Genomic DNA, 27378 nt, shown 5'->3' with positions numbered 1-27378 from the left:
GTTTTTTTTGTTGTTTTTTTTAAGTTATTTAGCTTTTTTACAGCATTTTTTTAGTTTTGCTTGCTCAAAATGAGTCCAAAGATAGCAATGGACAAGCAATGGTTGAAAACCAAAAAGGTTAAGTTAATTAAAAAAGGTTTTTATTCCTAATCATTGTAGTGACTTGTCTGGTAAAGTTAAGGACTTTTATGATTCCAAACTGTTAGTGCACACCAGAGCTAATGACTCTGTAGGCACTAGCTCTTAAACATAATTTCTAATCAAAGTATTTTCTCTATGACCTTCTTTGTCGATTTTGGTGATCAAACAGAGAATGATTGTGAGTAACATAGTACAGTCGATGAGCATCAAGTGTAACATTTCCGTGAGCTCAAGAAAAAAACAACGTTAATATCATCTGACATGGCAAAGGTTTCTCAAAAAAAAGAGTACCAGTACACCTAACTATACGTCTGATTTTCTTGGACTGCCAACATAGAGGAGAACATTTCCCTCTTTCTCCCACAAGAGCGATAAAGGTCCCTCCTGTGTGCCTCCATCAGGAAGGTTCACAACAAGGTTGAGTATGTCGTTGTTTCCTAAATACTGAAATTGACAGATTACATTGTTGACTTCTTTAAGCTGGAAGCCAGAATGTAAGTGTCTAACTACATCATGCCTAGTCTGCTTGGCTAAGCATTGGCTCTGCCCTATTTTTGATCTTAGCTGCTCCTTTCCAGCCTCATTCAGATAGGAATCGCTCCTGCATCTACAGTCGTGGTCAAAAGTTTACATACACTTGTAAAGAACATAATGTCATGGCTGTCTTGAGTTTCCAATAATTTCTACAATTTATTTTTATGTGATAAAATGATTGGAGCACATACTTGTCAAAAAAAAAATTCATGAAGTTTGGCTCTTTTATGAATTTATTATGTGTCTACTGAAAATGTGACCAAATCTGCTGGGTCAAAAGTATACATACAGCAATGTTAATATTTGGTTACATGTCCCTTGGGAAGTTTCACTGCAATAAGGCGCTTTTGGTAGCCATCCACAAGCTTCTGGCAAGTTTCTGGTTGAATTTTTGACCACTCCTCTTGACAAAATTTTCTGACAGACTTGTTTCTTCAGCATTGTCCACACGTTTAAGTCAGGACTTTGGGAAGGCCATTTTAAATCCTTGATTCTAGCCTGCTTTAGCCATTCCATTACCACTTTTGACGTGTGTTTGGGGTCATTGTCCTGTTGGAACACCCAACTGCGCCCAAGACCGAACCTCTGGGCTGATGATTTTAGGTTGTCCTGAAGAATTTGGAGGTAATCCTCCTTTTTCATTGTCCCCTTTACTCTCTGTAAAGCACCAGTTCCATTGGCAGCAAAACAGGCCCAGAGCATAATACTACCACCACCATGCTTGACAGTAGGCTTGGTGTCCCTGGGATTAAAGGCCTGAGTATTGTGGCCCAACAGCTCAATTTTTGTTTCATCTGACCACAGAACTTTCCTCCAGAAGGTCTTATCTTTTGTCCAAAATTCTACCAGAAGCTTGCCAGAAGCTTGGGGATGGCTACCAAAAGCGCCTTCTGCAAATGAAACTTGCCAAGGCACATGTAACCAAATAATAACATTGCTGTATGTATACTTTTGACCTTGCAGATTTGGTCACATTTTCAGTGGACCCATAATAAATTCATAAAACAACCAAACTTCATGAATTTTTTTTGTGACCAACAAGTATGTGCTCCAATCACTCTATCACAAAAAAATAAGAGTTGTAGAAATTATTGGAAACTCAAGACAGCCATGACATTATGTTCTTTACAAGTGTATGTAAACTTTTGACCACGACTGTATAGTTGGTTTCAGATTGTTAATATAGTTGTGCTGATGGACCTGAATACCACCATCCACAGTAGTAAAGTCCATGCCTACCAGTACTTTGCAGAAGTTTGCACATTCCTCACGTCCAACATGAAAAGCTGACCTTGGTTTAGGAATCACATTTGTCAAAAACCTAGACGAGCCTTTAAGTTTCAAAGATTCCCTTTGCTGCCTGCCTCAGCAAACAAGGGTCTCTTGACAGTTGCAGCCTTATAAAAATGTAAATTTTATATCCAAAGACTGGACTTCCCACTGACGCTGACATATTACTGCTAATGGGGATTTTGAGGCACAGGTTCAAGAATCATTGGGCAGCTCTTCATAATTAAAGGCCTACTGAAATGATTTTTTTTTATTTAAACGGGGATAGCAGATCTATTCTATGTGTCATACTTGATCATTTCGCGATATTGCCATATTTTTGCTGAAAGGATTTAGTATAGAACAACGACGATAAAGATTGCAACTTTTGGTATCTGATAAAAAAAAGGCTTGCCCCTACCGGAAGTAGCGTGACGTAGTCAGTTGAACATATACGCAAAGTTCCCTATTGTTTACAATGATGGCCGCATGAAGTGAGAGAGATTCGGACCGAGAAAGCGACAATTTCCCCATTAATTTGAGCGAGGATGAAAGATTTGTGGATGAGTAAAGTGCAAGTGAAGGACTAGTGGGGAGTTGAAGCTATTCAGATAGGGAAGATGCTGTGAGAGCCGGGGGTGACCTGATATTCAGCTGGGAATGACTACAACAGTAAATAAACACAAGACATATATATACTCTATTAGCCACAACACAACCAGGCTTATACTTAATATGCCACAAATTAATCCTGCATTAAAACACCTGCGTGTTTGTTACGCTAGCTCCTAGCTCCTCTGCTAGCTCCTAGCTCCATAGAACACGCCAATACAATTCAAACACCTGATCAACACACACAATCACTCAGCCCAAAAGACCGTTCACCTAACCCAAGGTTCATAAAGCTTATATATTTTTTAAAAGTTACGTACGTGACGCGCACATACGGTCAAGCTATCAAATGTTTAGCAGCCAAGGCTGCATACTCACGGTACCTGATATTCAGCTGGGAATGACTACAACAGTAAATAAACACAAGACATATGTATACTCTATTAGCCACAACACAACCAGGCTTATATTTAATATGCCACAAATTAATCCTGCATAAAAACACCTGTGTGTTTGTTATGCTAGCACCTAGCTCCTATGCTAGCTCCTAGGTTCACAGACTATCTCTCCAGCAGAACACAATGTGTACAGGTGGCTGGGACCACCTCTTCATTACTGGACATTACCAAGGGCGTTCCACAAGGCTCAGTGCTGGGGCCCATTTTATTTTCTATCTACATAAATAATCTTTGTAATAATTTGTCAAATGCAATGTACCATTTTTATGCAGACGACACCATTATTTATTGCTGTTCAACCTCCATCACTCAGGCTTTTGAGTTTTTACAAGCTGCTTTTGATGTCATCCAGGCTCGCTTATTTGATCTTAAATTGGTTTTAAATACAGATAAAAGCAAGGTAATGGTTTTCTCTCATTCAAGGGTGCTACTGGAAAATATTCCAAATATTGTAACATCAAATGGAAACCCTATAGAGCAGGTCTTAAATTACAAGTACTTGGGTTTTACTCTTGATCAGGAGCTTTCATTTAAAGCCCATATTAACAACTTGGTCTCTAAGCTTAGGGTAAAGCTTGGTTTCTTTTTTAGAAATAAAAACTGCTTCTCTCTTAAAGTCAGAAAGAAATTGGTGACAGCAACTATCTTGCCTGTAATTGATTATGGAGACGTGCTTTATTTTAGTGCTTCATCTAAATGCCTCCAGTCCTTGGACACTGTTTTTCATTCAGCTCTAAGATTTGTTACTGGCTGTCGTAGTCTCACCCACCATTGTCAACTGTATATGAAGTCAGACTTATCTTCATTGAGTGCACGCAGATACACACATTGGCTGACTTTAATTTATAAGGCTCTTTTAGGTTTAATACCTCCATACTTGTGTACTCTGTTACAAAGAAAAAGCAGCTCTTACGCATTACGTTCTAACAATTTGTATGTTTTAACTGTTCCTCATGTACGGACTGAATTTGGCAAAAGAGCTTTTGGCATTGCTGCCCCTATGGCATGGAATGAATTGCAGACGAAACTGAAACTTACAGAACTACTTCCATTTGAAGCCTTCCGTTCTGTCCTGAGGGACAAACAGCGAGAGACGTTTGCACAGTGCCTGTGTTTTTAAAGATGTAAATCTCTGTTGTTTTACAGTTCTCTTATGTATTTTAAAATGTATATCTTAATGTATTTATTTTGAAACTGCTCTGTGACATGTGCTGTTGACCTCTTGGCCAGGTCACCCTTGTGAAAGAGATCTTGATCTCAATGGGTTTTCTTATCTGGTTAAATAAAGGTTCTAGCTCCATAGAACACGCCAATACAATTCAAACACCTGATCAACACACACAATCACTCAGCCCAAAAGACCGTTCACCTAACCCAAGGTTCATAAAGCTTATATATTTAAAAAAAAGTTACGTACATACGCAAAAAAAAGTTGCGCACATACGGTCAAGCGATCAAATGTTTAGAAGCCAAAGCTGCATACTCACAGTAGCACGTCTGCGTCTTTGTCATCCAAATCAAAGTAATCCTGGTAAGAGTCTGTGTTGTCCCAGTTCTCTACAGGCGTCTGTGTATCGAAGTCAAAAGTCCTCCTGGTTAGAGTCTCTGTTATCCGAGTTCTTCCATCTTGACTGCATCTTTCGGGAATGTAAACAAAGAAGCGCCGGCTGTGTACTGTTGTTGCTGACTACGTTCGAAAAATACGTCCATTTCGCACCGACAACTTTCTTCTTTGCTTGCTCAGCTTCCTTCTCCATAATGCAATGAACATGATTGCAACAGATTCACGAACACAGATGTCCAGAATACTGTGGAATTATGAAATGAAAACAGAGCTTTTTCGTATTGGCTTCAATGTGGAAGGCATACCCGTGTTCGCCGGGCTACGTCACGCGCATACGTCATCCTCAGAGGCGTTTCGAACCGGAAGTTTAGCGACAAATTTAAAATGTCACTTTATAAGTTAACCCGGCCGTATTGGCATGTGTTATAATGTTAAGATTTCATCATTGATATATAAACTATCAGACTGCGTGGTCGGTAGTAGTGGGTTTCAGTAGGCCTTTAAGTTTTTCAAGAAGTCGTGCATTTGGTACAATACATTACGGGCCTGATTTACTAAACGTCAGTGTTTCCCACACATTCATTTATTTGTGGCGGCCCGCCACGAAAGAAATACGTCCGCCACAAATAAATAAAAAATACTTTTTTTTTTTCCTTTTTTTTTTGTCCTGTCCAGCTTCTCAGGTAAATCATATAGTTGATGTAGATGCTCATATAGGCTGTTCAGATTTACTTTACAAAAGAGAAGTGTAGGATACTTCTCTTGTTGCCTTATTTGTATTTGACCACTAGTTTTCTGTTTATTTGTTACTGACTGTGGCAGGACACCTCTGCCTCTGTTTCACTTTATGTTGCTGGTAAATAAAATGGTTGTAGTAGTAGGCTAAAGTTAAATTATTTAGTATGCACTAATTAAAGGGACAGAGCTTTACGAGACATTTTAGCTTTTATATTTTATAAGATATATTATTTGTAAGAACCACAATTAATACATATATTTCAGTGAATAACTTATTGTTCAAATCTGTATATAAATATGTACACAAAGTGTTGTAATTATATTGTAAAATGGATGGATGGATGGATGGATGGATGGACGGACGTTTAAAACAAAACTGTTATTATTAATTAGTAAGTATACATTTTTTGAGCCTTTTTAGAGAAAATCATATCATTGTAGTCAATTATGCAAATTACTTGACGATGTTATGGTGACCACGCCCATAGCCACGCCCCCACCGCCACAGGTATCTTGACAGTTTATGGGAAACACTGAACGTGCTGACTTGATAGCACACATAAAGCTGATCTACTAAATGTGGGCAAAGTGGATTGTGCCTGTTAAGTGGGAAGAATAAGGAGCGCAATCAATTTAGCGTCTGTCTTTATTAATATGCAGAATATGTGCTGATCATCAAAATGCCCCCAATACTGGGAGGAAAATATGCAAATATATTAAACAGCACGCGCAATGTGATTTATCAACACGTGTCATCGTTTTGGCAGCTCTATTTTGCATTTTATTTAGCACTTGTAAAAATTACGTAATATCTGACACAGGCTGTGAGAAAAGAGGTGCTCGCGCTGCAAAGACAGATGATGGACAGAGAATCCTCCATCCTACGTGTACGTGTCAACATAATTGAACTGACAGAAGTAAAACATATCAGGCATATCATCTATTCAGCAATTTCCTTGTGCAATTTTATAGCTGCTGAATGACTTAGGGGTTGATTAAAATAAATCCAATTACTGCGTTTTTGTGTCTGTTGGCATTTTATTTTTAAACACTATATATATATATATATTACTATAATATATCTCCTTCATGAAAAGATGTCTTTCATAATGCAATTTCTTACATTAAAATCATTCCAGACGCACAAATGCGCTAATAATGCGATCCACAGCATTGCGCATAGAATTAAGTGCATATTTTTCTGTTGTCTAGATTGCGATTCAGAAAAGATGTTACAGATTATAGATGTGTGCTGCTGGTTCAACATATCGCGCACGGATAGGAGGAGCATGATAACATATGAATGAGCAGAACATGATGAAGTGTCTCCGTGGTAAAAGCCACGTATGCTCGCAAAATCGTCAAAGACGGTCTGCACCACTTTTCTTTTTTTTTCTTTTTTTTTATAATGTCCTGCCCAGCTTCTTGGGCAAATCATATAGCAGATGTAGATGCCCATATCGGCTGTTCAGATTTACTTTACAAAAGAGAAGTGTAGGATACTTCTCTTGTTGCCTTACTTGTATTTTGACTTTATTAAATGTATTTATATTATCATTTGGATGTATTTATATTATCATTTGCACCACTTTTCAATTGCACACGCTGTGTTAGTAGATCACACGCAACACGCCCACTTATACTACTGTAGTATTTAATTGTCTGCACACGCTGTTTAGCGCGTGATATTTGGATTTTAGTATATCAGGCCCTGGGTGTTTCTTAAAGATTACAGACCCACCTTGTAAAGACACATTTTTCACCTACATCTTCAAAAACTTGATTATCACGCCTATTACTTATTTCTCTGCCTGTTTAGCCGCATCAAATAAGAAGTCTCCTGGTATAAGTGCATCATCGTATCGGTTTTCTGTTTCAATGTAGAGGCTTTTTACATGTGACATGACAGCGGTTTCTTTTCGCTCGCCATGGTCAAGATATTGCGAGTTATGCAAGTTTTTGTTCTTTCCTGTGGTTTTACTGACTCTGCTTTGAATCTTAGCTTTATATTGAGCACCATCATCTCTGCCTTAGAAGGTTACAGTTTGTCTTGGTTTCAACTGCATCTGTAGAAGACGCAACATTAATGTCCACATTATTTTCCACATTATTTTCCATTTAAGTTTGTCTTACACATGTTACTGCAAGGTACAGCATGTATATAAAACACTGTTGGAGCTTTTTTTTTTTTTTTTTTTTTAAGGGCTTAATAGCTGAATGGGTGACTTTCCATTCCTGCATTGTTCGTTTTGATGACTTCAGTGACAATCTACAATGTAAATAGTCATGAAAATCAAGAAAACGCATTGAATGAGGAAAATGTGTGTTCAAACTTTTGGCCTGTACTCTATGTTCTTGTCTCACACATAGATTGTGGATGATGGGCAACATTCCAAAAAAGTGCAGTTTTCCTTTGAGTCATCCGTCAGCTCAAAAATGTAACTGCTGCATAGACGATTATGCCTCTACTATTGTATTGTATTTTTATATCTATTGTATTAATACACGCAAAACTTTAGTCGATCTGCCTCTATGTTTATATATCCTATTTAGTTTCTAGCGTGGGTTCCCTCTGGGTACTCCGGCTTCCTCCCACCTCCAAAGACATGCACCTGGGGATAGGTTGATTGGCAACACTAAATTGGCCCTAGTGTGTGAATGTGAGTGTGAATGTTGTCTGTCTATCTGTGTTGGCGGTGGAATGAGGTGGGTGTACCCTGCCTTCCGCCCGAATGCAGCTGGGATAGGCTCCAGCCAGCCCCGCGACCCCGAGAGGGACAAGCGGTAGAAAATGGATGGATGGGTGGATTCTTCTCCGCAGCTCTGTTTGTTGCTGTATATATTTTGCTTTCTGCATTTCTTTTTTCACCGGTAAGGCTGGGCAATATATGGAGTTTGTAAGATATATCGATATATTTTTAAACAAGATATGAATTAAGAAAATATCGTAATATCGATATAATTTATTTTACGTTAAAATTACCAAACGCCGCTTATTTGTTGTGTTCCTTGTTCTCCCCCGCTTCCCACTCCCTCTCATGGGCTACTAAACCCCTCACCTTACTCCTTCCAAGACGTGCTTGCACGTATAAGAACATCCATGATTGGTTGGTTGTTTACTATGATGAGTCACGATTGGTTAAGAGTAGGGCAAAATATTAGGGACAGGCTAATCAGAGGGAAGATAGGGCGGGTCATGGAACCAGGAAGGGAAATCACAACAGACATCCCAAATGACGACGAGAGAGTCGTAGAAGAGAAGAGGGAATACTCAAGCGGGCGATTTATATAATAAAAAACATAGTGGAAGATGACAGAGGGATTCTCTTCTTTAGGAAGAGGAAACACAATGTGTCTACTTGGCCACATTGGGACAAATGTATGTGCCTGGATAAAACATTCATTTGAGTTGTTTACCATGTAAGCCTAAATCAAAACTGTTCTCCAGTTGCCAAGCCGGGCATATTTCGCACGAGAAATGCTGTCCAAAATGTACGCCGAAGTGAAAAAGATCATAGATGCACAATTAAGTCAAGTCACTTGCCGCTGACCAGAACCGTATGTGGGTGACAGTCCATTACATCGTCGACTGGGAATTAAAAAGTGCCTGCCTGCGAATGTATTTTTATCTGAGTTTGATACATTTTATATTATTTGCACAGCTATGTTATTTATTTTACACAGAATAATATTTTTCTATTTTATTTACATTATGTAATTCTGTACTACTTAAACAGTTTATTTTCTGTGCTGTTAATACCCATCTTGACTAACTGGGTTAATAAAAGTGACACTGACTGTTTACAGTACGGTTGTCAGTCAGTTTGATTACAGTGAATCTCGTTTAAAAATGAATATCTTTATATGTATACTTTCACGGGAAAATATATCGAGATATATATCGAACATTGAGTTTAAGTAAAAATATATCGAGATATACTTTTTCGTCCATATTGCCCAGCCCTAACTACCGGTACATGTATTGTATGTCTGTCAAATGAACCTTCATGCGCTTTAACTTGAAAAGACTTTCCTACCCGGCCTTGGCCACACTAATGGACTGTTGCTCCATAGCCTCATGGATACTAATGCGGTCATGTTCTTTGATGCTGTTGAATTCATCGATGCAGCACAATCCACCATCTGAGAGGACCAGGGCTCCTGCCTCCAGATGCCATTCACCTCCATCTTTTACTGCTGCAACCGTCAGTCCTTCAGCAAAAGACAAAGTAGTTACTGCTTGGTCATACCTGTACCTCACCATCTTTATTTATAAAGAAAGCCCTTTAAAACAACCACAGTTGAAAAACAAAAGGCTGTACACTACAAACAATTAAAACTATAGAAAAGCAGAAAAGCAACGGCATGAGACAGACTGACATATAATATATTAAAACAAAAGGAAACTATATTTTCAAAATTAAAATGGATGGGTGGATGGAAACATATTCTTAAAAACAATGAGTCAAATAAAAGGCAGTTCAAAATAAAAAACACAAAAAGAGTTCAAAGTCTCATACTGGGTTAAAGTTCAGTTAGTAAAAGTGGGCTTAAAGATTGGTTTGAAGAGTGGTCAAAGAAGGGGCCTGTCTCACATGAAGAGGGAAATTGTTTCAGAGTTTGGGACCCGCAACAGAAAATGCCCTGTGCCCTCAGAGCTTGTGCTTCGATTTCGGTACCTTCAAAAGCAGCTGATCAGCTGATTTGAGGGACCGGGCGGGGGCGTAGAAGTAGAGCAGCTCAAAGAGGAGAGGAGACCATGTAAAGTTCTAAAAACGAATGTTTTATTTTTTTGTAAATGGACTCTAAAAGGCACAATGAAGTGAGGCTATAACAGAAGTAATGTGCTGTCTTTTATTTGTGCCAGTTAAAAGTCGGCCAGCAGCATTTTATGCCAGCTGCAGACGTGAGAGGGAGGACTGGCTAATTCCAAAATAATGAGAGTTACAGTAATCCAGCCGAGATGTGATGAAAGCATGAACTACTGTCTCAAATTGTTGTTGGACTCACAAATACCACTGTGTCCAAACACCCTACACTTACCTGACCGAGTTTATATTGGAGTACACGATATCTGTGTGTGATGGGATGTTGTTTATCATCTTTTTTTTTTATATAGTCCCAGAACACAACAACAGTAACGTAAGGACACCTTTCATCAACACATTGTTTTTTTTACTGTACAAATTAAATTGCTGTACATTTAATCATGTAATTGCTTTACATGATAGGGTGTAATGTGTGTCTCTACATCACGGGTGTCAAACTCAAGGCCCTGGATCACATCCGAACTATTTGTCGAACTATTTCACCAGAGTAAGTGATTCTCACAGGTACTACAGGAGAGGGAGTTCCTCAGACCTCGTCCTCCCCAAATTCAAGACTCTCATGGGAAAACATGCATTCTACTATTTTGCCACCACACAGTGGAATTCACTACCAACAGACCTTAAAATTCAAACTCCCCTACTAAATGTTAAAACTGCCATAAAATCCTGGCTCAGCTAAACCTCTACCTAATCTGAACCAAAATTGATCCCCAGCAACTCTCCGAAGCATCAAACAGGTTTATATGTGGTTATAGTGTATATATATTTTCTCATTCTGTTTTGCACACTCTTGGAGTCAACATGTGCATAGTTAAAGTTAAAGTGCCAATGATTGTCACACACACACTAGGTGTGGCGAAATTCTTCTCTGCATTTGACCCATCACCCTTTATCACCCCCTGGGAGGTGAGGGGAGTAGTGAGCAGCAGCGGTGGCCGCGCCTAGGAATCATTTTTGGTGATTTAACCCCCAATTCCAACCCTTGATGCTGAGTGCCAAGCAGGGAGGTAATGGGTCCCATTTTTATAGTCTTTGGTATGACTCGGCCGGGGTTTGAACTCACAATTTACCAATCTCAGGGCGGACACTCTAACCACTAGTCATGTACTTAGTGTATATACCCCAACCCCCCATTTTTTGTATATATTGTTTTTCAAATCACCTGACATGTATCTGTGTATATGTACAGTACATAATTTATCCATTTTTTTACGTTTTTTTTTGTATACATGTTACAGGTTAAATATCTTTTATTATTGAATGTATCAAATGTGATGAATATTTAATGGACCACAATGGAAACAAGCCTTTTGGCTTTTTGTGCCATCCATTTGCCTTTTTAAAGCATTACATGGATTAAATTCTTTAAGATGTCAATAAATGTATCAATCAACACACCACAGTCAGAAAGCAGCTTTTGTCTATACAGTATAATAACTGCTTGCATGTACAGAATAATAACTGATAAACAGTACTTATAAGTATAATTTATGTGGCATTTCATCTTTATTGCTCAATGTCTTTCAATTTGCAGTTCTTAATTCACTGTAATCTGATTGCAAAAAGCTATTTCAAGCAGTTTTTGTCATTGAAACTCTGAAATAAATTCCACAATAACTGCTTCACCTAGATTTGATTGCAAAGAAATGTTTCGATCAGTTTGTTGGTATACAATATGAAAATAATGTCAAAATAATATGATGATAAACATTTATATGATTTCGCAGCTACAAGTCGCTCATTGTGGGAAACTGTAACTGCAGTGTGACACACGATGAAAATGAGTCTGACCCGCTCTGCTCCACATGGTCACGTGTACAATTTATATAGAGTGACCTACTCCTTTTCAGACATGCTGTAATGAGAAATTGTAACCATGATGAATCATATTGTAATTGTATGCATGTTCGAAATAAACTAACCCCATAACCATAACCATATTTGATCTGTATTGCGTGTACTTATATTTCGGAATATTTTGACTTGTTCCTTTTCGAACATGTTGAATGGTGTAAATGGTGTAAACATGTTCTTTCATGTATAAACCATATGACTGTTATTTATTATTTTAATTAGGGGTCTTTCTGTTGCTTTCTATTCTGAAAGCGTTGGCTATGTAAGTGTGGAGGAGCAATCACATTACAGTCGGTTACGTTGCAGGCAGAATATGTACACCTACAGGAAAGGAAACACTGTATGGAAGAAGAACACGGAAAGGATAATGGACAGCACTGACCTGCACTTGTTGACCCAATTCCAGCAGTGAGAACAGAGCGAGGCATGATCTTGGCTGCATACTTTAAGAACTGAGACTTTCCTGTGCCGGGGTCTCCAACAAGCAACATGTGGCATTCACCTGAACAGAACAACACACCACAGTCAGAAAGCAGCTTTTGTCTATACAGTATAATAACTGCTTGCATGTACAGAATAATAACTGATAAACAGTACTTATAAGTATAATAACTGTACAGTACAGCTGGTAAAAAACATACAAACAATGCTTGCACTACAGCCATTTCTGGCCCGCCAAAGCTTTCATTTGACCCGCGGAACATCACCCTAATAGGCTCGATGAAACCATTTAAACTAGGGTTGGTTATGTATGCAGTATTCCCTCCACCCCCCCAGGGGGCAACTGCGAGGAATATGTGTCAAAATGAAGGAGCAGTGGGGTGAGTAGAAGAAGACTTCATTCAACCCTGAAAAAAACAAAATAAATTGCTAAAATATGACTTTTCACAACAACTGGACAACAAAGTACGAATGTTTTGCCCTGAGCAAGTGCCTTAGTCATTGTTTCCTGTCGGACCTTTTAAGCGGCGGACACTATTCCAGACGGGCAGCAACAACGGTAGAAATCCATATGTGTAAGCTACATTACGAAACTTGATCAAATCCTGGTAAGTAGACATTGTGCATACAGATATTTAGTTTGTTTTGTATTTAAAGGCCTACTGAAACCCACTACTACCGACCACGAAGTCTGATAGTTTTTATATCAATGATGAAATCTTAACATTGCAACACATGCCAATACGGCCGGGTTCACTTATAAAGTGCAATTTTAAATTTCCCGCTAAACTTCCTGTTGAAAACGTCTTTGGATGATGACGTATGCGCGTGACGTAGCCAGTGAAACAGAAGTATCGGTACCCCATTGAAAACAATACAAAATAGCTCTGTTTTCATCTCATAATTCCACAGTATTCTGGACATCTGCGTTGGTGAATCTTTTGCAATTTGTTTAATGAACAATGGAGACTGCAAAGAAGAAAGTTGTAGGTGGGATCGGTGTATTAGCGGCTGGCTGTAGCAACACAACCAGGAGGACTTACTTGGATAGCAGACGCGCTAGCCGGCAACCGCATGGATGATCGGGTGAAGTCCTTTGTCGCGCCGTCGATCGCTGGAACGCAGGTGAGCACGGGTGTTGATGAGCAGATGAGGGCTGGCTGGCATAGGTGGAGCGCTAATGTTTTTATCATAGCTCTGTGAGGTCCGGTTGCTAAGTTAGCTTCGATGGCGTCGTTAGCAACGGCATTGTTAAGCTTTGCCAGGCTGAGAATTATTAACCGTGTAGTTACATGTACATGGTTTAATAGTATTGTTGATCTTCTGTCTATCCTTTCAGTCAGGGATTTATTTATTTTGTTTCTATCTGCATTTGAGCCAGATGCTATCACGTTAGCTCAGTAGCTAAAGAGCTTCGCCGATGTATTGTCGTGGAGATAAAAGTCACTGTGAATGTCCATTTCGCGTTCTCGAGTCTCATTTTCAAGAGGATATAGTATCCAAGGTGATTTAAAATACAAATCCGTGATCCACAATAGAAAAAGGAGAGAGTGTGGAATCCAATGAGCCAGCTTGTACCTAAGTTACGGTCAGAGCGAAAAAAGATATGTCTTGCACTGCATTCTAGTCCGTCACTCTAACGTTCCTCATCCACAAATCTTTCATCCTCGCTCAAATTAATGGGGTAATCGTCGCTTTCTCGGTCCGAATCGCTCTAGCTGCATTGAAAACAATAGGAAAATTTGAGGAGGCGAACAACTGGCTACGTCACACTACTTCCGGTAGGGGCAAGGCTTTTTTTTAATCAGAGACCAAAAGTTGCGAACTTTATCGTCGTTGTTCTATACTAAATCCTTTCAGCAAAAATATGGCAATATCACGAAATGATCAAGTATGACACATAGAATGGATCTGCTATCCTCGTTTAAATAAAACAAATTCATTTCAGTAGGCCTTTAAATAGCTAACTTCGTGATGTCTTTTGTATTCGTGGCCGTGTTGTTTTTTGTCTGAGAATAACTCTGGCAATCAAAGCTCGTTTAATACATGTAGCACTAAATTTGACTAGGAGAGGGCGATGATGCTAGACCTTAGGTTTAATTGTGATGGGTCACATTCATTGTATGTAATGTTTGATGTGAATGCTGTTTAATTTCTATATGGGTAAACATCTGCAGTTTATTGTGTGACTGTATTAACACTAAAACTTTTATTCTATTTATGTAAAATACACAATGGAAATTATTTATGTAAAATATACAATGGACGTTATATTTCTGTAATGTTTATTTTATGTTTATATTTTCAGTCTTTCAAACTTAAATGAAAGAAATGTAAAGAACTAAATCTAAGGAATTTTTTTTTTTTTTTTTTTTTAAAAGAACACTAATCCTCAACAAAACTTCTGTTTCTTAATACTGTTACCTACTTGTTTAGCTGCAGATGCTGGAAACAAGTAGCGAGGGCAGAATAATTAATTTATTGACAGTGCAGTGTGGAAGTGGATGTGTTTACTTTGCAATTAAGTAAACACAGTCTCAAAGAACTATAACCTGCGGAGGCACTTTCTGAGGGAAACATCCACATTTCGATGTCCGGCCCTTGAGCCCTTGGGCTCTTGAAACTGCGGCCCTCTTCATTATGTAGTTGAATAGCCCTACATTGTATGTACAGTATAGCAAATAAATAACACTGCCTACATGTACAGTATAAATGCTTGCATGTACAGCATAATTAATAAACAACACTGTTTGCATGCACAGTATAATAACTGATAACTGCTTGCATGTAGAGTATAACAACTGATAAACATACAAACATTGCTTGCATTTAATCGAGCACCTTGAACAAGCCAGATAAATACCTCTGACCTTGGTTCCAGAAGAATCTATTCTCTGCACCCCACCAGCTAACACCATGGCAACCGCCAGTTTAATCACGTACATGCCAAACACTTGAGGGCACAGGCTTAACAGAATCTGGTTCCTGCCTGTAGTGTGTGAAGAAAGAACATAAATGCTTTTTAATTTCAAACTGGATGCAGGATTTTAAAAAAAACATTAAGTACAAGTCTTAGTTACCAGCAATGGGATCACATTTGTAGAACTCCCAGAATTCTTCAAATTCCCTTTGCGCATCCTCTATGAGCAAAGCAGCAGCACCCTGCTGGTTGTTCACTTCTATGTTGTTGGCTTTGAGGACCAGCTCCACGTCACAGCGAGTGCCATCAAAAAAGGGTTTCCAGCGCTGGCACACTACTCCGTAAACAGTGACATCATCTCCTTGGAAGTAAAACACACTTGTCAGCTGACGCTAAAATACGGCAACACTTTCGCTGAAGCTGCCGAATCCATTGATGACAATACTGTAGTTACACACAGCTGAACCTGCTTATGTTGATGCCCCACGGATTGGCTGACGTCGATATAAATGTGCTATATAAATAAAGTGGATTGGATTGGATATAAGCAGTTGTCAAACTAACCCGTTGACATTTCCATAGAACTTTGTATATTCCAATAGAACTTTGTAGCTCAGCAATTCAGGGTACATTTTTTTTCACTTTGTGTTTACTTTATAGTTCACCTAAAGAACTGTTTATCTTGCTTTGGTGTTTATTTCAATATAACCTCACATTTCTGACTGCTAGTTATTATTTTCTTTATTTTGACAGAGTATTACCATATATGGCCAGAAATCTAAAATTTGTAAAATGTTATCATTTTTTTTTACTGTACAAATATCCAACATGTGCGTTGGATACTCTTCTTACAATTTAGAATGAAAATATAAAATACATCCTTCACAAATGTATGAAGAAATGTATCAAAGTTAAATTTAGTAAAAATATTATTTACATTTAGGCAGTTACAATTTTAACTAACTTTATTAAAAAATGTCAACAAAAATGACAGAACTTCAAAATAAAGTGTAAATAAAGATGTTATAACGTGATGTGGGATCTGAGCCGAGGATGTCGTTGTGGCTTGCGCAGCCCTTTCAGACACTCGTGATTTAGGGCTATATGATTGATTGATAACATCAATAAGCCTGTTAATACACAATGGCCTCTGGCGTGGGCTGACATCTGTTGCTTTTCCACGGGCTGTAAAAAGTGCTTAATTTGATATGCAGAGGAGATTTTAAAAGGGTCTTATTATGCAAAACCAACTTTTCTTAGCTGTTGACACCTGTTTTTGTATATTTGGGATTCCCATAACTCATGAAAATTCGAAACCAAACCATGGGGGAGTAGCAAAGATATTAATGAAACACTTTTGCCTCTTTCAAAATGTGCCGTTTGGAATTTGAGACAATTGTGACGTACTTTGCCTTAGTTACGTCAGCTGACTTTCCATATATGGCAGACGTTTACCCAAGAGCTTTGTACCAGTCTGTCATTTCTATTCAGTTGTAGTCCAAAGTTGTAGTCAATAAGTCTCTTATTCTTCTCTATCCTCTTGTTGAGGGGCAAACTTTTTGTCATTTCTAATACAAAGTATCATATAATTCAAACGTATATATGACAGTAGACTCAATATGTGAGTGCTAAAAACTACAACAGGGCTTACGAGGAGAAGACCTAGTCAAAGAGGGCTTTGCCTGGATGAGAGTTTCAGCATGTAAATAAAACTGCCCACATAACGGAGCATTCTGAAGAGACATTCAGAAAGTGGCTTGAAGCTAGTTTGTAAAACAAAATCTATGCAAAATGTTGACCAAAGCACACCATTACATGTACAGTATGTAAATCACAAGGAAGTGTTTTAAATGTAGAAAGAAAAATCATAATATGACCGCTTTAAATGCTAATATCGCCGACAATCATCCTCATTTAATCGTGGCAGCCGAAATCGTGATTATGATTAAAATTCAATACATTGTGCAGCCCAAGTCATTATGCTGTACAACCTTAAACTCATGAATTGTACGTGCCGGTCACAGACATAGCGCTAATTTTAACAACCCTACTAATTATACAAGCGTTTATGTCCTTTAGTACTAATTCAAGTTGTTAATGAGTATTTCAAATGTCAAATTGGTCATACCTACCAGATTTACACATGTCCACCAGGTCATCCTCCAGAACCACAACCAGAGAACGAGGAATACTGCCCACCGACAACCTCTGTACCTGTGATTTGGATGGTTATGAAATGACTTCTTGAGCATTTACAACATAAATTAAGTGTGTCACAGCATCATGGACCCTACTTGCTCTTGTATTTTGATCTCCTGGTAATCTCTGCAGGCAGCTGGCTCTGACCCTCCAGACAAACAAGTGAATTTGAAGGAGTTACAGCCATCCGGATTAGGGCAGGCCAGTGGCGGGGAAAATGTATAGAACTGGTTAAAGTCTGCCTGTAGCGCGAACACATGGCGACACTTGGTGCACATGTAATCACGCTCGTACTCTAGGACCTAGGGATGTGGGAGAAAGAAATGCTTGTTGAAACTTGATACGAAAACCAACCAGAAATTAAAACCGAACACAGATGAATGGCATCATACAGTAGTCGCTACATTTATATGCTTGGAAACAATGAATTATTGTATAAATTGGATCGCAAGCAGCTTTTTAAAATGGATGTCAAACACCTTAAATACATGGTGTTACAGGTTGTATTAACACGGGCGGTGTGATTGTAAAGCAGATTGATCTTGCATGGATGATGGATTAAAAGAGTTGTTTCTCTATTAAGAATTAATAATGCAACATCAACCTACATTCACAAAACAAAACCAAGCATGTACACAAACAAAGACACTATGTACAGCTACATAAGATGAAATTAGTTCATAGTTTTAAGTAACATGTAAAGCTACTTGTTATGCAAGTGTCAGTACATTCTACAAAACCCAAAACCAGTGAAGTTGGCACGTTGTGTAAATCGTAAATAAAAACAGAATACAATGATTTGCAAATCCTTTTCAACCTAAATTCAATTGAATAGACTGCAAAGACAAGATACTTAATGTTCGAATTGGTAAACTTTGTTATTTTTTGCAAATATTAGCTCATTTGGAATTTAATGCCTGGAACCTTTTTCAAAAAAGCTGGCACAAATGGCAAAAAAGACTGAAAAGGTTGAGAAATGCTCATCAAACACTAATTTGGAACATCACACAGGTGGACAGGCTAATTCGGAACAGGTGGGTGCCATGATTGGGTATAAAAGCAGCTTCCATGAAATGCTCAGTCATTCACAAACAAGGATGGGGCGAGGGTCACCACTTTGTGAACAAATACGTGAGCAAATTGTCGAACAGTTTAAAAACAACATTTCTCAATCAGCTATTGCAAGGAATTTAGGGATTTCACCATCTACGGTCCGTAATATCATCAAAAGGTTCAGAGAATCTGGAGAAATTACTGCATGTAAGCGGCAAGGTCGAAAACCAACATTGAATGCTCGTGACCTTCGATCCCTCAAGCGGTACTGCATCAAAAACCGACATCAGTGTGTAAAGGATATCACCACATGGGCTCAAGAATACTTCAGAAAACCACTGTCAGTAACTAGTTTGTCGCCACATCTGTAAGTGCAAGTTAAAACTCTACTATGCAAAGCGAAAGCCATTTATCAACAACACCCAGAAACGCAGCCGGTTACGCTAGGCCCAAGCTCATCTAAGATGGACTGATGCAAAGTGGAAAAGTGTTCTGTGGTCTGACGAGTCCACATTTCAAATTGTTTTTTGGAAACTGTGGATGTTGTGTCATCCGGACCAAAGAGGAAAAGAACCATCCGGAATGTTATAGGCGCAAAGTTCAAAAGCCAGCATCTGTGATGGTATGGGGGTGAATTAGTGCCCAAGGTATGGGTAACTTACACATCTGTGAAGGCCCCATTAATGCTGAAAGGTACATACAGGTTTTGGAGCAACATATGTTGCCATCCAAGCAACGTCTTTTTTCATGGACGCCCCTGCTTATTTCAGCAAGACAATGCCAAGCCACATTCTGCACATGCTACAACAGCGTGGCTTCGTAGTAAAAGAGTGCGGGTACTAGACTGGCCTGCCTGTAGTCCAGACCCGTCTCCCATTGAAAATGTGTGGTGCATTAAGAAGCCTAAAATACAACAACAGAGACCCTGGACTTTTGAACAACTTAAACTGTACGTCAAGCAAGAATGGGAAATAATTCCACCTGAAAAGCTTAAAAAATTGGTCTCTTCAGTTCCCAAAACGTTTACTGAGTGTTGTAAAAAGGAAAGGCGATGTAACACTTTAGTCATCATTTTTGCGCTTAAGAAACTCCTATATGACTTCTTCTGTTCATTTAAGATTATCATTACTGCCGCAAGTGGTGGAAAAGTGTATTACAACTGATTATCACTGCGGCCCTTACGGACCACAGCTGGGGAACACGTTTTTTGGAAGCCCTCTATGGTTAAGAAACACTGCTGTATAGTAAATGCTGCTGCACATTAAGTGGTTACCTTGGCAACACTGCTGCGAATAACAGTCCCAATGACAGACAAGAAGTGGCCTACGTCCCTGGATCGAGGAATAGTGTCTCTGGTGAGCTCTGGACAGACTGGTAGTCCTGGACAAGCGAGAGAGAGGGTTTTACTATACATTTCATGTAATATCAATCAATCAATCAATGTTTATTTATATAGCCCTAAATCACAAGTGTCTCAAAGGGCTGTACAAGCCACAACGACATCCTCGGTACAGAGCCCACATAATAGTGCATCTTAATATCAAGACTACTGCCTAACTGCCTGTTCTACATCATAGTGTGCTGGGGGGGGGCAGTACATCTAAGAAGGACAGCTCCAGACTGGAGAAACTGATCAGGCGGGCCGACTCTACGATTGGAATACAACTGGACTCACTGGTGACGGTGGCAGAGAAGAGGACTGTGGAAAAACTACTGAGCATCATGGATGATGCCAGTCACCCTCTGCATACCGTTATCAGTAGCCAGAGGAGCCTGTTCATTGCTAAAATGCTTCATCCCAAGTGCAAGACTAATAGACTCAAAAACTCCCTTCTCCCACACGCCATCAGACTGTACAACTCCTCTCTGGGGGGGTGAGGGGGTACTCGGGTGACAAATGGCAAAACAATAACATATACCCCCATTATTTATTATTTACTTTTTAAATTCGATCTCAATTCTGTACACTGCTGCTGGAATTTTAATTTTCCTGAGGGAACTCTCCTGAAGGAATCAATAAAGTACTATCTATCTATCTATCTATCTATCTGTCTATCTAACTCTATATGGTAAAGAAGATCCCCCACTTATTCACTTTCTCTACCTAAAATGTAATTTAAAAAAAATTTTAATGGTAGAAAGTAGTTTAATGGCGCCATCTCTGGGTGGGGAAAACGTGTGCTGGAGCTCTGAACCCAGCAGAAGATGCGGTCTCACAAGTCACTTCATTCAACATTTCCCAGCAGGAAGATGCTTTGTCAAGACGTGATGTTGTGCAAGTGTTTTGCAAGTACAATACTGTGTGCTTTATGCCTGTATTTTTAAGACTAGTCTGTGTTTAATAACTGCAAGAGGCATAGTATAGGGTTTAGCATATCAGAAATATTTTTGTCAAGGTTTTTTTAATGAGTGCTCCCATTGTTTTTTATTTTCGCCTTTCCCGGGGAGTCATTAAAGGTATACCTGCAATAGTGGGGATCTACTTGACATATTGCCATTTATTTTGGGTGTGAGCATCCAAACTAGCCTCATCAATGGGTGTGTTAAATAATAATAAATAATAATGGATTAGATTTTATATTGCACTTTTCTATTATTAGATACTCAAAGCGCTCACAGAGAAGTGGGAACCCATTATTTATGCACACCTGATGGTGGTAAGCTACATTTGTAATAATAATGCTACCTGAACTTGAACAATCAGTTGCAGATATCCATAAACAATTAAATTGATGTCATTACCATGTGCTTGGGCTGGGCGATATGGCCTTTTATTAAAATCTCGATATTTTTAGGCCATGTCACAATACACAATATATATCTCGATATTTTGCCTTAGGCTTGAATGAACACTTGATGCATATAATCACAGCAGTATGATGATTCTATGTGTCTACATTAAAACATTATAGTTCATACTGCATCAATATATGCTAATTATTAAACTTTAAAGCAGAGAGGGAAATCACAACTAAGTCCATTTACCAAAACTGTATTTATTAAACAGTTATTAAGCAGTAGCACAAACATTCATGTAATTTCCAAAACAGAAAGTGCAAGATTGTCAGACACATTTTAAAACAAGCTATTAGTGCTTTTGTGCATGATGTCACTAAGATGACATATCAAAACAACACTAAATTAAAGTGTGCTTTTTGTACAGAACGCCACTACAATAGTTTAAAACAAATAAAGTGCACTTTTGTGCATGATGTCACACAAGATATTTCAATAACTGTCAAATAAAAATGAGCTGCATAAAAGGAAAGCAAATAGTGTATGTCCTTCGCTATGTGGTAGGTTACTGTGGACGTTATCTCCTTCTGTTGTTGACTATTTTTTTCATACGGCGTTGATCTGGAAATGGTTGCTTCGGCATTTTCAAGCACTCTTCATTCTCTAGCGGTTGACTTTTCAAATGATGCTACAAATTAGCAGTGCTGCTACTTTTTGTAGCAATGCTTTTGCTGCATACTTGACATATTATGGTTGTCTGTTCGACATCTTCCCGCTTGAAGCCAAACCACCGCCAGACGATGGACCCCATGCTGTTTTTCTTGGGAATTAATTATTCCTTCATTTGTTACCAGATTCGCACCTTCTCTCCTCTTGCATTACAGCTAACGTTACCCATGCCGCTACCTCTCTGCTCCGCGAGGGCGTATGACGTTGCACGCACGACAGTATGTGACTTCTAAGTCTATAACAAGATCTGATAGCTCAGTACAGCTCTTTTTATTACCAAATATGTGTTATATGTGTTTTATGTTGCACGATTGCACCAAGAAAAATTCCTAGTTTGTGAACCCGTTCTCAAACAATGGCAATAAAACTATTCTGATTCTGATGTAAGAAGGTGCGCTTGTTTTACGTCTCTGTGAGAAGGAGGGACAAAGAAAGAGTGAGGAAAGCCTGTAGTGTAATCCCCACAGCTAAAAGCAACTGCGTGAGAACGTATACTCGAAATATCACGATATAGTCATTTTCTATATCGCACAGAGACAAACCCGCGATATATCGAATATATTCGATATATCGCCCCAGCCCTACCATGTGCAGTATCTTACTGAATATCTAAGTGAGTACACCTCCTCTAAAGCAGTGTGTTATGTCTTTCCACAGACTTTCAATGCAGATTACAAAAGCCGATGCCCTCTGGCTGATACTTCATTCATGTGTGTCTCCTCAGATGACAGAGGGTGCAAGCAACTAACTCTGCATGTCCCTTCACAGTATGGAGTCGCTCCTCTGAGTTAATAATTATCATCTTTATTGTAGCAAATAAACTACATGTCTTAGCTAGTCAATTATCATTATCACTGGAAGACTGTAAGATGCTGTCAAACATGTTACACACCGAGCATGCATGCTAATTGCTAAACTAGCCAGAGATAAATGCTTAGTAAACTTTTGAAGTGATGATGAAACTGTGTAACAGCAGAAAGTAATCCGCTATTAACAGGAAATAAACAATGAATTGATATTAATCAATAGGAGTCTAAAGAGATGATAACATAACAACTGTTGTGCTCTGACACATGAGGACTTTGAATATGACCAATGTATGATCCTGCAATGACTTGGTATAAGATTGATACCCAAATTTGTGGTATCATCCAAAACTAATGTAAAGTATCAAACAACAGACGAATGAGTGACTATTACATTTTAACAGAAGTGTAGATAAAACATGTTAAAAGAGAAAGTAAGCAGATATTTACAGTAAATACTGGCGTGGCGCGGTTGGGAGAGTGGCCATGCCAGCAACCTGAGGGTTCCTGGTTCGATCCCCAGCTTCTACCAACCTAGTCACGTTCATTGTGTCCTTGAGCAAGACACTTCACCCTTGCTCCTGATGGGTTGTGGTTAGCGCCTTGCATGGCAGCTCCCGCCATCAGTGTGAATGGGTGAATGTGGAAATAGTGTCAAAGCGCTTTGAGTACCTTGAAGGTAGAAAAAGCACTATACAAGTATAACCCGTTTACCATTTAAATGAACAAGTAGATTAATAATTCATTTTGTACCACTTGTCCTTCATAATTTTGACAAAATAATAGATTGATAAATGACACAATATGTTACTGCATACGTCGGCAGCTAAATTAGGAGCCTTTGTTTGCTTACTTACTAATAAAAGACGAGTTGTCTAGTATGTTCACTATTTTATTTAAGGAAAAACTTGAAATAAGAAACAAATGTTTAATGTACCGTCAGATTTCTTTGTTAAAATAAAGCCAATAATGCAATTTTTTGTGGTTCCTACAAAAGTTATGTGCATGGTTGCATTTATGTTTCCCGCAATCAACCACAGCTCCCAAGTGCCAGATGCACTCATGCACTGTACACCTTCATGCTTGACTGTCAAAAAAGACACAATTATCCTGCTACTCGCTTGTGTTGCCAGATATTTACACAATAATAACAGTGTGTTGACTCATTTGCAATGGATAATAAATATATACTGATTGCAAGTAATCTATACTGTTTAGTAAATTTATATTACTTTAAATGTGCACTTACTACTTAAGTTCTCTAGTATAGTAAAGCAGAAGAACTTGAATACACCTCACGGTGATGCTTGGACACGTCATCAGTGATAAACCCGGGGTCATAGGGTGTTTCGGGTCTTTAATCATCAGACACCCTCGCCCGGGTGACCCAGCCGGGGGTGATCAGACCCCGGCCTGTGTCCAAGTAGCGCACCACGGATCCCCCCTACGGATCCACAGCCACCGGGAGGCCTTTTCTGCGGCCTCTAGGATGTTCTTGGTGGCTTTTCTCGACTGCAGTCCTCTAATGCCAAGGATTCTGAACACACGCTGTAGTGAGTGACCAGCAAAACCTCTGCACCCAATCTCGACTGGTTCACAGCGGGCTCTCCAGCCGTTACTCCGACACTCTACAGTGAGCTCAGCGTATTTGGCCCTCTTTCGCTCATTTGCTTCGTCAATTCGCTCCTCCCAGGGAACAGTCAGCTCCAGTAGCACCACTTGCTTGGATGACTCCGATGTTAACACCATGTCTGGGCGGAGTGACGTGGAAGCGATATTGGCCGGGAACTTGAGTTGCCTTCCCAGGTCAACATGGAGCTGCCAGTCACGAGCGGTGGCCAGGAGCCCTCCTGAGAAGTTGGGCTGGCGGCTTGCCTTCTGTCCTGCTCTGATGAAGGTGATTGACTGCTTCGGGGCGGCCTGGGACTTGCTGTTTTGTATCGCTGCGCAGATAGAATCCGCCAGGGCTTTTAAAACTTGGTCGTGGCGCCAGCGATACCGCCCCTCCCCTAGTGCCTTTGGGCAACAGCTCAGGATGTGCTCCAAGGTGCCCCTCCTCTGGCACAGTTTACACTCTGGAGTGTCTGCTAGGCCCCAGATGTGCAGGTTGGCGGGGCATGGGAGGACATCGTACACAGACTGTATGAGGAATTTTGTGCGCAGAGGTTCAGCTCTCCAGAGCTCTGCCCAGGTGAGTTTTCGAGGTTCTGCATGCTCCCACCTTGTCCACGCCCCTTGTTTGGACATGCTGACCATCCGGCAGCAACGTTCTTCCTCCACCTCTGCACGGATCTCCTCTTGGACCAGTTGGCGCTTCTCCTTGCCACGGGCCCGGTCCCAACGTGGCTTTTGAAAGCTGCCGAGGCCTGCCCTTCCCCTTGCCACAGTACCCAACAAGGTTTTGTGCCTCAGCCGCGCCTCTGCTCTGCTTACGGCTTCTTGTGCCTGCCACTTCCTCCCGGTCTTAACAACGATTCCTGCCGAGGCGACCTTGACATCTGCGGAGTCTCTGTACATCATTACCTCTCTGGAGCGGGTGACTTTGAATTCCTCCAACAGTCCCCTGAGAGGGAGCTGCAGCTTGGTGGAATGGCCATAAAGAGCAATGCTGCTTAAGGACCGAGGGAGCCCCAGCCATCTCCTCAGGAACTGGCTGATGGTCTTCTCTAGTACCTCAACCGTTGTCATTGGTACCTCGTAGATTAACAGAGGCCAGAGTATTCTAGGCAAGACTCCGTGTTGGTACATCCAGGCTTTAAACTTTCCTGGGAGACCAGATTTGTCGATGGCTGTGAGCCATGAGGTCAGGTCGCTCTTTGTCTGCTGCAAGGCCACTGCGTCCTTCAGGGAGCTATCAAAGATCTTGCCCAGGCTCTTAACAGGTCTTTCGGTCACCGTTGGAATCAAGTACCCTCCAACTGTAAAGCGGAAATGGTCGGCCACTTTACCTTTCTTTAGGACCAGAGACCTGGACTTTGCTGGCTTGAAGCTCATCTTTGCCCATGTGATGAGCCGTTCAAGCCCCTGGAGGAGCCACCTGCACCCAGGCACAGATGTGGTCATCACTGTCAAGTCATCCATAAAAGCTCTTATGGGGGGCTGCCGGGTCCCAGATCTTGATTTTGGCCCTCTGCATTCAACCTCCGCAGACTTGACAATCATGTTCATTGCCAAGGAGAAGAGTGACACTGAGATTGTACAACCAGTGATTATGCCCTTCTCCAGGCGGTGCCAGGCAGATGTTACTTGGCTTGAGGAGACTCTTGCTTCGAAGTTGTTGTAGTAGTCCATGATGAGGTTACAGATTTTCCCAGGAACATGGTGTCTTGTCAGTGCTATTTCAACAAGTTTGTGCGGGATAGATCCGTAGGCGTTGGTTAAGTCAAGCCAGAGAGTTGCCAAATCTCCTTTGTTCTCCCTTGCCTCCCGGATCAACTGTGTCACCACTCCTGTATGCTCCAGGCACCCAGGCACTCCAGGTACTCCCCCCTTCTGGACAGAGGTGTCTATGTAGGCATTCTTCAAGAGGAACTCGGTAAGTCGTTGGGACAGGATCTTAAAGAAAATCTTGCTCTCAACGCTGAGCAGCGAGATTATACGAAACTGCTCGATGTTGCTGGAGTTCTCTTCTTTCGGGATCCAGACGCCCTCCGCGTATCTCCACTGAGCAGAGACTTTCCCTCTCCGCCAAATCACCTTCAAGATCTTCCACAGACGCTTGAGGAGCCGTGGACACTGCTTGTAGACCTTGTAGGGTACACCGCTGGGGCCGGGGACAGAACCAGATCTAGCAGCTTTCACAACTTCCTTAACCTCTGCCAGGGTGGGTTCATCACTGTTGAATTGGGACACTGGATCTGCTGGAGTCACCAGTGCCTCAGAAGGGCCAAGCTCTTGATCTCTTGAAGAGTCACTGAAGGTGGCATTGAGATGATGGTCAATCTCTTCTACAGGGCAAGCGAGGTGACCACTTCGCTTCTGGCCCAAAAGCCTCTTAGTGAAGGTGAAGGGGTTGCCTATGAAGGCGCTTCGCTTCCGTGCCTTTTCCTTTCCCCTCCTTCGGTGCCATTCGGCCCTCCTCAACGTGATGAGCTTCTTTCTTACGATGTTAGTGAGTTCTGACAGAGGAGTTCTCTCCTCTTCCTTGGCTGCCTTAAACTGGCGTCTTAAGGATTTGAGTTCTTGCCTCAACTCGCTTATCTTGACTTCGCGCCGATTGAGTTTTGCTGGGTTTCTAGCTGCTCCTTGCTTCTGTTCCACTCCAAAACGCTCACCTCCTATGCTCATTATGAGGGAGCACATGGTTTGAAGTTTCTGGTCAGCGTCACCCTTCGAAATGGATTCCAGGGCTTCATCTACGTCCTCATCCAGCTTGGTCCACTCCTTGCTGTTAGCGACAGGCCACTTTACCCGGCGGTGTTCCGATTTTCTGCTTGGTGGGGGGAAACGTGTTGCTTGGAGGTTCCGGGTACTGTGGGGAGACTCCGGACCTGGC

General features: G+C 40.5%; 1 protein-coding gene and 1 pseudogene across 1 annotated transcript in view; both read right to left on the bottom strand.

The window, feature by feature from the left end:
• The window catches only part of LOC133647782 (DNA helicase MCM9-like), a 48648-nt gene that overhangs the window by 10410 nt on the left and 10860 nt on the right, over positions 1-27378 (bottom strand). The window contains exons 4-10 of the mRNA XM_062043474.1: positions 19886-19992; positions 17655-17861; positions 17493-17574; positions 15521-15721; positions 15304-15429; positions 12382-12501; positions 9354-9528 (exon numbers count right to left, since the gene is read on the bottom strand). Coding sequence (XP_061899458.1) covers positions 9354-9528; positions 12382-12501; positions 15304-15429; positions 15521-15721; positions 17493-17574; positions 17655-17861; positions 19886-19992 — 1018 coding nt within the window. The remainder of the gene's footprint in view (positions 1-9353; positions 9529-12381; positions 12502-15303; positions 15430-15520; positions 15722-17492; positions 17575-17654; positions 17862-19885; positions 19993-27378) is intronic.
• On the bottom strand, positions 24248-27301 carry LOC133648415 (uncharacterized; annotated as a pseudogene).

This window comes from Entelurus aequoreus, linkage group LG04 (genome assembly GCF_033978785.1).
Source record: "Entelurus aequoreus isolate RoL-2023_Sb linkage group LG04, RoL_Eaeq_v1.1, whole genome shotgun sequence".
Taxonomy (NCBI): Eukaryota; Metazoa; Chordata; class Actinopteri; order Syngnathiformes; family Syngnathidae; genus Entelurus; species Entelurus aequoreus.
Note: the sequence above shows the minus strand (reverse complement) of the source record. Positions and strands in the feature narration are given on the sequence as shown.